General features: G+C 38.5%; 1 protein-coding gene across 10 annotated transcripts in view; it reads right to left on the bottom strand.

The window, feature by feature from the left end:
• The window catches only part of ERC1 (ELKS/RAB6-interacting/CAST family member 1), a 564,233-nt gene that overhangs the window by 55,272 nt on the left and 495,544 nt on the right, over positions 1 to 13,417 (bottom strand). For 7 of the 10 annotated variants that reach the window (XM_045830450.1, XM_045830453.1, XM_045830452.1 and 4 more), the window contains one exon: positions 3,899 to 4,087. In XM_045830450.1, the coding sequence (XP_045686406.1) occupies positions 3,899 to 4,087 (189 nt within the window). Of the gene's footprint in view, positions 1 to 3,898; positions 4,088 to 13,417 lie in introns of those variants that run through there. The other 3 variants (XM_045830458.1, XM_045830457.1, XM_045830460.1) reach the window with 1 other exon arrangement.

Below are 13,417 nucleotides of genomic sequence, written 5' to 3'. Positions count from 1 at the left end.
AGCCTGTAACATCCCATGCTCTCTAGCCCTCAAATCATGTCCTTCTTACATGCAACATACATTCAACCCCATCCCCAAAACTCAAATGTCTTAACCCATTCCAGCATCAACTCTTAAGTCCCAAATCTCATCAAAATCTCATCTAAATCAAATGTGGGTGAAAATCAAAATATGATTCATCCTGAGGCAAAATTTCTAGATGTGAACCTGTTGAAATCAGATAAGTTATCTACTTCTAAAATATGATGGTGGGAAAGAGATAGGCTAGATATTTCCATTCCAAAAAGGAGAAATTGGAAAGAAGAGAAAGGGATCATAGATTTCAAGCAAGTCCAAAACCTAGCAGGGCAAATTCCATTAGATTTTAAGGCTTGAGAATAATCCACTTTTTTGGATGCTCTGTCCTCCAGGCTTTATGGGATGGCAGATCCAGCCCTTTGGCCCTCAGTGGCAGCCTGGCCTATTGAAACCAAGGAGGTAGCTCTACTCTCTGGAACCAAGGAGGAAGAGAGATAATCTTGCACCCTAGACCTGTGCCCTCTGAGCTGGTAGATATATGCTGTATATAAGACACTCACACTTTAAATATAAAGACAGAGGTTAAAAACAAATATATGGAAAAAGATTGACCATGTACTCACTAATTTAAAAAGAGATGGAGTGGTTACATTAACATCAGACAAGGCAGATTTCAGAGCATGGAATATTACCAGCTTTGAAGAGAGACATTACATAATGATAAAAGGGTCAACTAATGAAAAAGACATAACAATCTTTAACATATATGCACTTAATAACAGAGCTTCAAGACACATAAAGCAAAAATTAATAAGGTGTGAAAAATAAACAAATCCATCCATTTAGTTGGTATGGTAGCCAGTTTCTATGAAGGCAAAGGAAAAAAAAACAACTCTGGGAAATCTTCAGAGTTAAGTCCACTCAGGCTATATTTCTATAAACCAGGCAGTTAGAAATTATAGGATCATGATGCAGGGTGGAGTCTAAGTGGTTCCTGACATCAATAGTCAGATTATCTAAAGCTACTAAATGACACTGATGAAACTGTCTCGAATCACCAATAAATAACCAGCTAAGTATATATGAAGCATTCTGGACATGCATAGTATCATGCTAGGTAATATAGAAATACAAGACATGGTCCTGGCAGTGAAGAAACTTATCTAGATGGAGAATTAAGAATCACAAATATGAAGTGCAAAATAATTCAGTCACTAGAATTCACATACTTATTTAAGTTATTGAGCAAGTAACAGGTAGCTGGTATAAATTTCAAGGTGAAAATGATCTGGTTCATGTCCTCAACAACAGAAAGTCTGGAATGGGAGAGAGACATGAAAACATTTAAGTCTAAGTATTATATGTAGTACAACAGTCCTGAAGAGGGAGCAGAACATTGCACCCGGGGTTTCAGGGACAGAATGCATGGAAAAAGTCATGCCTTGGCTGAGTTTCAGAACTCAGATTTTTATTTAGGTATTTCCTGGGTAGGAAAGGTAGGGAAGGGTACTTTAGGCAGAAGGATCAGCATAAACAAAAGGACAGAAGCATGAAAGATCTAAGTAGTTTAATAGTTTAAAAAATTGTAAGTGGTTCAGTATGCTTCAAGGATAGGGTAGGAAGGGATGTGCATTTAATCATTAGGCCAAATGAAAGAAAGCTTTGTGTGATATGATAAGGAATATGGACTTTAGCCTATCCTCCTGATTTCCTCTTCCTCTATCTCATTCATTCAATAAATATTTATTGAGCAGATCCTCTATCACAGGCATTGTTCTTGGTACAGAGGATACAGCAATGAAAAGGACAGACAGGCTTGTACTATCCTCATAGGGATGCCATTTGAAGGAGCATGATAGCAGTGAAATGCACTGGACATACAGAATTCAATAACACAAATGTCAGTCACAGAAGGCTCTACATATCCAAAAGAAAAATATAAACAAAACATATGCACAAAATAAACTACTATGCATATCTGGCAGTGATTCGTATCTTATGTTTCTTGGGCTTCAAACACTAAAGTCAAACTGTGATCACAGTACTTTCATAGGCAAGTCATTTTGTATTATTAGAGGTCATTTTTCTCAATAGTTATTCCCTTAAATTTTTTATTGGGGCAAGGGGGCAGCATATTGTTTGATTTCTCTAACAATCTTTAGCAGCCATGGAGAAGCTCATAGAAGGTGGTAGTAGATGCTATATTCCTTCACAGATGACCTAAGTCACCTGTTTCCCAGGAAATCATGCTGGAGATACTATTCCACATATCTCAAGCCGTAACTTCAGTAATTGAAGCAAATAATCAAGGAGAACATGACAATATCAATATAATTCATGTATGTAAGCAAAATTGGAGAATCACAGTAGCTTGATTGTAACATAATGTGCAAATCTGTTAATGAATTCCTGGTTTCATTCATTCAACATTTTCTGAAAAATTCTTAGTTTGAAATTTTCTGTCTTGGTCTCACCCCAAAGATATTTTTTTTGCCCTTGGAAAGCTGAGTTAAGTCCATTCAGACATATTACAAAACGTGACTGAGAATAAAAATACTCTTTTCCATTTCAAAGACAAGCTGTTTACAAAGAAATAATTTAATGTCAATTAAACTTTGACACATCACTATGTTAGTGCTTTAAGAAGCATTGTCTTTCTGCAAAATTGTGAAGTAAAAGCTTCTAAAATTAAAACCCATCATACTCTTAGTATCTAGTGGGCTTTCCTTTGCATTTTCACTGGTTTCATTTGGTTATTAATACTAAAAGGAAATATTAGGATTCAATTTAATTCCGTCATTTATACTTTTCCTCTTTCAAGAAGAAAGAAATTAAAATTTCTTCAGCAACATGCTAAATTTGAGAGGTAGGCCTTACCTTTTCACATCAAATAAATAAGGTAAATAACTAATTAGGTGGCTAAATATGACTATTATTAGGCTATTGCCTAATAATAGGGAAAGAAGAGCAGCTCTTAGATTCCAGTTCACCTTTCTCGACCTGTGAGTCATCACTGCTATATTTAACATCACACTATGAGAGGTTTTGTATTAAACACAATTTTCCTTCATGTATTATGAGTAACAGATAATGTTTTAACAAATAGGAAGTATTTGGCTGAAGAACAGTATATAGCTTCAAAGTCTGATGAAGAGTTTTAGTAAATTTACAACACTTAAACTAGAAACAAAGGAGCTTAGAATTAATGTTTTAAAAACTATTCTATTTTTTTTTCTATTTCTAAGTGTTTATTCAATTTTTCTTTCTTTCACTTTGCATATCTGCTTTCTATCCCTATCCTCATCCTGTTTTCTCTTTCTTTAATTCATAGTTTGTCTCTGGACTAACCTTCTCATTTATTTGTTGAACTAAAAAAAAATCACAACATAAAAAAAGTGAATCGACAGGCAACAGTGTTCAGAAAACACAGCATGGGGATGGTAACCTAAACTAATTCATCTAATGGTTCTTTTCTTAAAAACTTAGTATGTTGTAACCCACAGTTCTCTAGAGACAAGTAAAGATACATGCTACTGACTTGTCAGAAATCTCTTACCCAAGTATCCTTAACTCAGACATTCCTTCAGTGGTGATTAATTATTAGTGGCCATCACTTCTATGAAATAATGCATGGCATGTGAACATATTGTCCTTTACCCTCTTCCATCTAAATTACCCTTTCTGATACTTGAGCAGGTTATACTGAGGGAAGAATAAAGTAGCACTTCCTTCAAATGGTAATTCCTAGTATCTGTTGAAGAATTAACCACTGCTAAGAATCTTGAATATGAGCACTAAATTCTCTAAGGTAGCTCCTATTACAACAACTTAAGTAACAGTTGAATTTTAATAAGGTCTTATCAAAGTTCAAGCAACTTACCTGTTCCTGGGTCATCTTCTGCAGCTCATTCTCCCAATTTGCCTGGTCATCATCCAAGTTATATGAAGCTGGTGGAGTGAGCCCACGAAGGATCAGGGGGTCTCGGTCATGGCACAGGGCTGTCAGGTGTCCAATATACAATTTTAATTTGCTTCTATTTTGGTCAAGTTCTAAGAGGGGCTGGATGATCTGAGGTAAAAAAAAGTGAGAAAAGTCAAGGTCAATCTGAAATGAGAAGTTTACATATGTTTATGCCTCCTAAGTCAAAGAAAACTGACCAAAGACTAAAGCTCTTCTAATGACTATTGACAACTTCAGGATTATCAAAAGAAACAGTTCCACATACCTGCACATTTACAGTGTCACACCCTACCACCATTCTGAGAGATGGGTAGGGGATGTTGGCTTAGTGTATCAATATGAGACTAAAAGTGCCGTCTTTGGCAGGGGTTTAAGCATAGGACTAATGTTTACACAGGGACAACATTCCTGATAAATACTCCAGTTACCTCACAATTTCTCTCCCCATTTATTTATGAGTAGGTTACAAAATACTGCTAGTGAAATTTGCTCATCTGAAAAACTGTACAACATATACTTCATGTGTTCCTCCATCTCCTAGAATGGAAGAAAAATTCTGTCTCTGGAGAAGGTGCATATTTTCCTTGGCCAAGAGATGTGATGAGTGAACTCATTACTAACCTGCCTCATCCTGGCGTAAGCTCCTCTTGTTCATTTCACAGAAGCTATCTGATATTCTTTTAAAACAGTGATGGATAAATCCTTATGTAATACCAAATACCAGACTCACAGCCACGGACTCTGAAATTTTCTCAGTTGTAACATTGGTTCTATGTTTTTCCTGAATAATGGTCCTGTTCTATTTTCTTGAAATATTATATTCCCTTTGCCCTGGATGAACAATTATCCCTTTGACTGCCTTTGGAAGCACATTAAATGACAGATGACTTTTGCCCCAGAATTCCATTTAACAGCTCTCATGACAATACTCTGGTCAGGTACTTGGTAGTTGGTCAAAGCTTGGAGTGTTTAGGAACAGTTGCAGTGGATCTCACGTCTCAGAACTGAAATGTTAGAGCAGCATCTGCTTGATACACAGCAACTGTGAGAGCTGCGAAACATGGCCAAAATGCTGGCAATTCTCAAAATGTTCCCAGAGCTTGCAAGGCAGAGGTCTGCACCTGTTGCATGTCACTGGGTTGGCATTTTCATCATTATTACACCTCTGACCCACCAAATGAATAGGGAGCTCAATAATCTGACTTACAACATGACACTGATTTCTCCCTGGCCTCCTCACAGGACTGACGGCTCCTGCTGCTTTCCTTTCTAGAGGTTTTTTTTTTTTTTAAATAACATTATACACTTTTAAATTACAAAATCAATACATATTTTACTCTGAAAAACATAGAAAACTATAAAAGAAATAATAAAATAGCCTCTAGATATTCCATCAAGAATGCCACCTGAGAACTTCTGGTTGAGATGGTAGCACAGGCAAATGCAGAACTTGCTTCCTCGCACAACTATGTCAAAATTACAAGTAAACTACAGAAGAACCATCATTCAGAACTGCCTGATATCTGGCTTGATGGAATTCCTACAACTATGGAATTAAAGAAGAAGCTACATCGAGACTGGCAGGAGGGTTGGAAAAATGGAATGTGCTTGTCCCACACCTGTGTATAGTGGATAAAAACTGGGAGAGATATTTTGGCTGTGGAGGTACTGTCTGAGAAGTGAGGGGTCCCAGCCGTACACCAGGGCCCCCAGCACAGGATTCCAGTGCCAGGAAGAGAAATCCCCATAACTTCTGGCTGTAAAAACTAGTGGGGATTGATGCTGAGAGAGACAGAGGGCTTTTGGAGTGCCAGGCAGTTCCTCTTATAGGGCCCATGCACAGCCTTACTGACAATCACTCCTTCTGAGCTCAAACCCTGGAGCAGCAGCTTGAAAGGCACCAGAGACATACAAGGAGGAACTAAATTTTGTAGCATCAGGGCAAGAACTGGGGGTGGGGGCAACTTTCTGCCAGACAGAAGTGCTGGCAGAGGCCATTGCTCCTTTTCTGAAATCTCTCTCCCCCAACAGAGCTGGCAGGCGGGTACCATATCTGGGATTCCATCGATCTGGCTCACACTGTTTGCCCTGCCCTGGCTCCCTGAGGCCCCATCCCATTTAGCTTTCAGACCCATCTAAGCTGTTTGTAGTGGCTTTTTCACACAAATGGTCTGTCTTGGCTCATGCTTCAGATTTCCCTAAAATCTCTCAAACAAGCAGCATCTGGCCTCAGTGTACCCTGTACTTCTTGCTAGGTGGATGCAGGCCAGGCAATAGCAGCAGTCAGCCTTGGTTCACAGCTTGGCCTTGCCTGGGCACCTCCCAATCCAGCACAACTAGCAACCATCTGCAGACTGCTTTGTAGCTCATGTCTGGTGGTCCCAGGAAGAACACAGGCGGTGGCTGGCCTTGACCTGCACTTCCTGGAGGCCCCAGTGAACAGCTTCAGAGCACATCAAAGTACTATGACCCAACCACTTCTACAACTAACACACTCAAGAGTCCTGCTGAAGTAATTGCTGTTCTGTGAGGTGAGCCCCTGTACAGCTGATACTCCACAGTGGTCAGAGGTCAGTGTTCACAGCCAGTCCTTCCAGCTGATTGGCCTGAGAGGAAATCCCTCTTACTGATGTGCCAACAACAATCAAGACTCAACTATATAGGACAGTGCACACAGCCCACATTGGGGGCACACCTTGAGGGCCCAGCTTGAGGGATTGAGGAGGCTGGGCCACTGGACTATATAGAACACCTACTACACATTAGGCCACTCTATCAAGCTTGGGAGACATAGCCACTCTTCCTAATAAATAGAAACAAACACAGGGAGGCTGCTTAAATGAGGAGACAAAGAAACATGTTCCAAATGAATGAACAGAACTCCAGAAAAAGAACTAAACAAAATGGAGACAAGCAATCTACTATATGCAGAGTTCAAAACATTGGTTATATGGATGCTCAATGAACTTAGAACTTGAACAGTATAAAAAAGGACCAACCAGAAATGAAGGATACACTAGTTGAAATGAAGAATAATTTACAGGGAATCAAAAGTAAAGTAAATGAAGGCAAGAAGGAAATTAGTGACTTAGAATATAAGGAAGCAGAAAATACCCAATCAGAACAGCAAAAAGAAAAGAGAATCCTCCCTAAAAAATGAGGACAGGGTAAGGAGTCTCTGGGACAACTTCAAGTGTACTAATGTTTGCATGATGGGGTACCAGAAAGGGAAGAAAGAGAGTAAGGAATTTGAAAAAATAATGACAGAAATCTTTCCTAACTTGGTGAAGGAAATAGACATACCAGTGTGGGAAGTGCAGAGAGTCCCAAACAAGATGAACCCAGAGAGGCCCACACCAAGACACATCATAATTAAAATGTAAAAGGTAAAAGACAAAGAGAGAATCTTAAAAGCAGCGAGAGAAAAGCAGTTAGTCACCATAAAGGTAAGACTGTTAGCTGATTTCTCAATAGAAACTTTGCAGGAGGGATTGGCAAGAAGTATTCAAAGCAATGAAAAGCAAGAACTTACAACCTAGATTATTCTACCCAACAAAGCTATCATTTAGAATTGAAGGACATATAAAGAGCTTCCCAGACAAGAAAATGCTATAGGAGTTCATCACCACCAAACCAGTATTATGTGAAATGTTAAAGGGTTTTTTGAAGAAGAAAAAAGATAAACATAAATAATAAAATGGCAATAAGTACATATCTATCAACAACTGAATTAAAAAAAAAACAAAATAAACAAGTAGAACAACAATGAAAGAATACCACCTGAAACATTTTACTAATTTTCTTCCAAGTTTTTAAAAAAGATTTTATTAATTTATTTTTTAGAGAGGGGAAGGGAGGGAGAAAGAAAGGGAGAGAAATATCAATGTGTGGTTGCCTCTGAAGCACCCCGTACTGGGGACCTGGCCAACAACCCAGGCATGTGCCCTGACTGGGAATCAAACCAGCGACCCTTTGGTTCACAGGCTGGTGCTCAATCCACTGAGCCACACCAGCCAGGGTCCAACTTTTTAAATAACTTAACTTCTAACACTGTCAGACTTCACATTTACTTGATATATTGTTTACCTGTTTAATGTTATATTGTGAGTACTCTTCACAAAGTTACATTACTGGAAATCATGATTTTTAATGGTTGCTTTATAAATATACCACATTTTATTTCTAATATTATTTCCATGACAAATTAAAAGAAAGAAGAGCCAGGGCTTAGTGGCTAAAACAATCTTTAGCCTACTAAAAGATGAGAGTTCAGAGTTTAGGCCCATATATTAAAATACAATATAGAAGTTAGAGTATGACTGGACAAACCAGAGAAAGTGAATTATTTTAGCATTATTTTTATTTCTTAATCTCTCACATACACACAATTCTTTAAGGGCAAAGGTTAAACACTTAGGTGCTGGTGTGAAAAACTGTTGGGCTCTATAAGAGACCCACAATGAGCGGGCTCCCGGCAACAGTTCTGTGCTGGCATTTTTTACCCATGCCACGACAGGCATATCAACACTGCCAATCATTGAAGGAAGAGACTGGTTCAATAAAACTTAGGATGTGGAGAGTGGGAAACTACTGAACAGTTTTTCACAAACAACATTAATCTCTCTCTCTCAAAAAAACTATTTTATTTCTGAAAACAAATGCATACACTGTAGAAAGTTCAGAAAGAACTCCAAAATGTAATCTTTATAGGCAATATTCTTTTAAATGCATGTACAATTTGCCCTTCAGTAACTAAACTGTCTAGTCATGGTTCTACTACAACATCCCTCATGCCTCCAAGCAATGCTACCCTATTTTAATTTCCTTTTTTTTTTTTTTAGGTTGGGCTTGTCTATTTTTCATAGGCACATTGATAAAAAATGATAAAAAATCACTTTTGGGATTTTCACTGGGTTTGTGCAACTGACTTCAATTCTGTGTGTGTGGCTGTCATTACATCTGGGCTGTGAGGCCGCTCGAGACAGTCTGGTAATTACAGTTTGAATTGGAAAACTGGCATAAAATAGTATGACCAGTGAGGGAAGGGGACAATATTATACATGATATTAATCAAAAAGTCAGATTTCTCACAGTAAAATGGAAAGACACAAGCTCGTTACTCTATGACTGAGAATGAAAAAAAATTGACATTTTAGGTCCCCATTTTTAGAGATGAATTTCAAGCTGATTTAAATGCATTTCATGCTGTAGTGCTAACTGTTTAGAAAACACTATAGTGTTTTGCACTGTAATTTTTCAAAGTCCAACTGAATAGTTAAAAAAAGATGGAATGTGAAATTTTTTCCTAGGACAAAAATCTATTCTATGCAATGGCCAAGATGGAGGCATAGATAGACACACTGTGCCTCCTCGCACAACCAAGATGGGGACAACAATTTAGAAACAGAATAACAATCAGAACTAACAGAAAATTGAACTGTACAGAAGTCGGACAACCAAGAAGTTAAAATAGACCCGTTCATCCAGACTGGTAGGAGAGGCAGAGTCAGGCAGCTGGGTGTGGGTCACAGCACAAAGAACAGAGAGCGTTGGAACTGGGTGTTTAAGGCATCGGGGCACGCAAGACCACAGCCAGTGAACCCTGAGTGTGCAAGCAGCAGCTGACAGACCCCGGCCAAGGGATGGCAACTGTCAGACTCAGTGAGGCAGCGATTGTGAGGCAAAGCACTGCGCGCAACCCAGATCACAGCGCTGGGAAATAGAGCCTCGGGGCACTGACACCCCCTTGTGGGGGGCTGAGGTGCAGGGAGAGACTCACAACCTCACAGGAGAGGTTCTTGGAAAGTCCCATGGGGTACACAAGCCCACCCACACGTGAATTGACACCAGAGGGGACCAGTTTGCTCAGAGGAAGTGCCTGAAGGGACTGAGGTCTGACAGAGAGCGGAGCAAGTACCATTGTTCCCTCTTCGACCCCACCCCCACATAAACGACACAACCCAGCGACTGGGGTGCCCCGCCCTGATGAACACTTAAGGCTCCGCCCCTCATACATAACAGGCGAGACCAGACCAAAGCGGGGAAAAAAAAAAGATGTGAAACATCTCAAACAGAAGTGAAAACCACAGAACCAGTACTTTTAAGCGACTGAGAGATAGCCAACCTATCAGATGCACAGTTCAAAGCACTGGTGATCAGGATGCTCACAGAATTGGTTGATTTTGGTTACAAATTAGATGAAAAAATGAAGACTTATGCTAAGTGAAATGAAGGAAAATGCACAGGGAACCAACAGTGATGGAATGAAAGCTGGGTCTCACATCAATGGAGTTGACCAGAAGGAAGAAAAAAAACATACAATCATAAAAGAATGAAGAAATAAGAATTCAAAAAAAAAATGAGGAGAGGCTTAGGAACCTCCAGGACATCTTTAAATATTCCAACATCCCAATTATAGGGGTATCAGAAGGAGAAGAGGAAGAGCAACAAGTGGAAAAGTTATTTGAACAAATAATAAAGGAGAACTTCCCCCATCTGGCAAAGGAAATAGACTTCAGGAAGTCCAGGAAGTTCAGAGAGTCCCAAAGAAGTTGCACCCAAGGAGGAACACACCAAGGCAGAACATAGTTACATTACCCAAGGTAAAAATGAAGGAGAGAATCCTAGAAGCAGCAAGAGATAAGAGGACAGTCACCTACAAAGGAGTTCCCATCAGGCTGTCAGCTGATTTCTCCAAAGAGACCTTGCAGGCAAGAAGGGGCTGGAAAGAAGTATTCTAAGTCATGAAAGGCAAGAACCTACACCCCAGATTGCTCTATCCAGCAAAGCTTTCATTTAGAATGGAAGGGCAGATAAAGTGCTTCTCAGATAAGGTCAAGTTAAAGGAGTTCATCATCACCAAGCCCTTATTTTATGAAATGTTAAAGGGACTTACCTAAGAAAAAGAAGATAAAAAACATGTACAGTAAAAGGACAGCAAACTCAGTTATTAACAACCACACCTAAAACAAAAACAAAAAGAAACTAGGCAAAAACCGGAACAGGAACAGAACCACAAAAATGGAGAAAACATGGAGGGTTAGCAACAGGAGAGTGGGAGGAGGAGAGAGGGGAAAAAGGTATGGGGAATAAGTAGCATAGATGGTAGGTAGAAAATAGACAGGGGGAGGGAGGGAATAGTATGGGAAATGTAGAAGCTAAAGAACTAATGACCCATGGACATGAACTAAAGGGGGGGAATGTGTGTGGGAGAGGGTGTGCAGGGTGGAGGGGAAGGAAGGGGGGTAATGGGACAACTGTAATAGCATAATCAATAAAATATATTTTAAAAAAGGAATTGCTTTCTAAAATACAAAACAAAACCCTATAGTTTATTGTGTGAGAATATATGAAAGTGCCCAAATAGCATACTTCCCAAATCTATCCTTAAAAAAAAAAAATCACTCTGGCCTCTCTTGACAAGCCACATTTAACCACGTCAATCATGTGGGAAATACCCTTATCTGTTTCCCCCACCCTCAGTCTAACTTGGGTAGGCCAGTTAGAAAAGAAATTGCATTTCCCACAAGGTAGAACTGCCATTGCCTAATCTCAAGAGGGAAGAGGGACACTCATCAAGAACAGGATGCCTTACCGAATTCGTAAGTTATGTCTTCCATCCACATACAACTTTGGTGCATTGGCAAGGAGTTCTCCCAGAAACAATCAGAAATGTGGTCAAGTAACATTAGTTCTATAGCTTTGCAGAACTAAAGTTAAAAAATGAACTTACTAACACAAACTCTAAAAAAACCCCTATAACTTCTGCTTGTATCAAATATAATGCCAGAACAGCCATATTCTCCCAATCCTATGTTTACCATGTTGTTAAGGAAAATAATTTAAATTATAAAAAGGGATGAGAGATTTTTGGTTAATGACTAAGAGTTTTGTTTTGTTTTGTTTTTTTTGGCAAGGATTTATTTGCTTATGTATTAGATCCTCAAAGTGGCTTTAGAGACCAGCACTGGATGACATATGGTGACAGAGGACAGTGATCTTCCCAAAGGGTTTATTAACCTTCTTTTCTCTTATGTAAGGTTTGGTGGCTAAGGACTTTTGAAGATAGATGAGTTGCTCCTGCACTGTCTCATACAGGTTTAACTCGAAATTCTAAGTACTCTATTTATATAGCCCATTTATCTATGAGATCTGAATATACTTTCTTAGAACTTTTGGCTTCTCAATACCAGGATGGAATGTGCAGAGCCAAAGGCCCCTAACGAGTTCCTTATATGGCCTGCTTTTCTCTTCCCACTCTACTCTTTCTGTGTCACTTACTGTAAGTATACATTAGTTGGTGGTAACACATTGTAGGAACTCACTTTGAGAGGAATGGAATATCTGCATCACAAAGACTGATAGTTGCTGAAAATTATTTGGGACTTAAGGTATTTGCCCTTTGAGTACTGATGCTCTGTTGTTTGAAAGATGCTACTTTTTTTAAAGCTAACATTTACTGATCATTTACTGTATTCCTGGCAAATTATTTTTATATTTTCTATGATTCTTCTGTGGTTAGCTCACTGCCTTTAATTGGCTACAAAATCTTTTTGTTCTTCCATCTGTGAAGTCTTCAGAGGAGAGTTCAATTGTCTAAATAATAACTATATATATGCTAGTGGTAGTATTGACTTTTCATTGGCTACCATTACACTTCTGTCCTCCAATGTAGGTACATCAAAAAAGTCCCAGAACAATTAACATATTATCTTCCCAGAGACATTCTTGTCCAGAGACCCCAGCAGAGAGCTAAATTCTAAAAGGTAAAAAAGGAGGCAAGAAAATAAAATTCACCAGTCTAGTCTCAAAGTCTTTTTCCCCTTAATAACTAAATTTATCTTCTTGGTCAATGATATACATCAGGATGAGAAAGATAAAGGACAGTGTTAAGTCCCTTCACAAAGGTTTAGAGCTTTGCATATATTCTCACTTAAATACAGCTATTTTGTGAAAGAATAGAGTTTTTTAAAAATATAGAAAACCTTTGTAAGATTTTTACTACACTAATCAGATATACTGCAAGTCAAATCACACATATTTAAACTAAAAAGTTATATAATTCACTTAACCAACATTTAGTGAATGCCATTGTACTATGCCATACCCAGGTGTAGCTGGTGGGAATATCAGAAATAAGATGTGGTCCTAATTTACATTTAAAAATCATGAAATAATAGAACTAATGTGTTGAGTGTATATTAGAATTAAAATGCATAAATTCATGATTTCTTTGTTCTAACTTTAATTTTGAAGTTTACTTGAAGCAAACACTTAAATTGCTAAATAAGCCTCTGTGCCTTGAGTTAAGGCTTAGTTTGACTTAGTCTTCATATGTAAAGTTATGAAATTCAACAAGTTTTTTTATTCTTAATGGTCTCTGAGATCCAACCTTTTAATCAGCCTTCCTATTTGAAGCACAAACAGAAGGATATTAAT

The sequence above is a fragment of the Phyllostomus hastatus genome, unplaced genomic scaffold (assembly GCF_019186645.2).
Source record: "Phyllostomus hastatus isolate PE091 unplaced genomic scaffold, TTU_PhHast_1.1 phas_contig_152, whole genome shotgun sequence".
NCBI classification, from domain to species: Eukaryota; Metazoa; Chordata; class Mammalia; order Chiroptera; family Phyllostomidae; genus Phyllostomus; species Phyllostomus hastatus.
The sequence above is the reverse complement of the archived record's forward strand: the minus strand, read 5'-3'. Positions and strand labels throughout refer to the sequence as shown.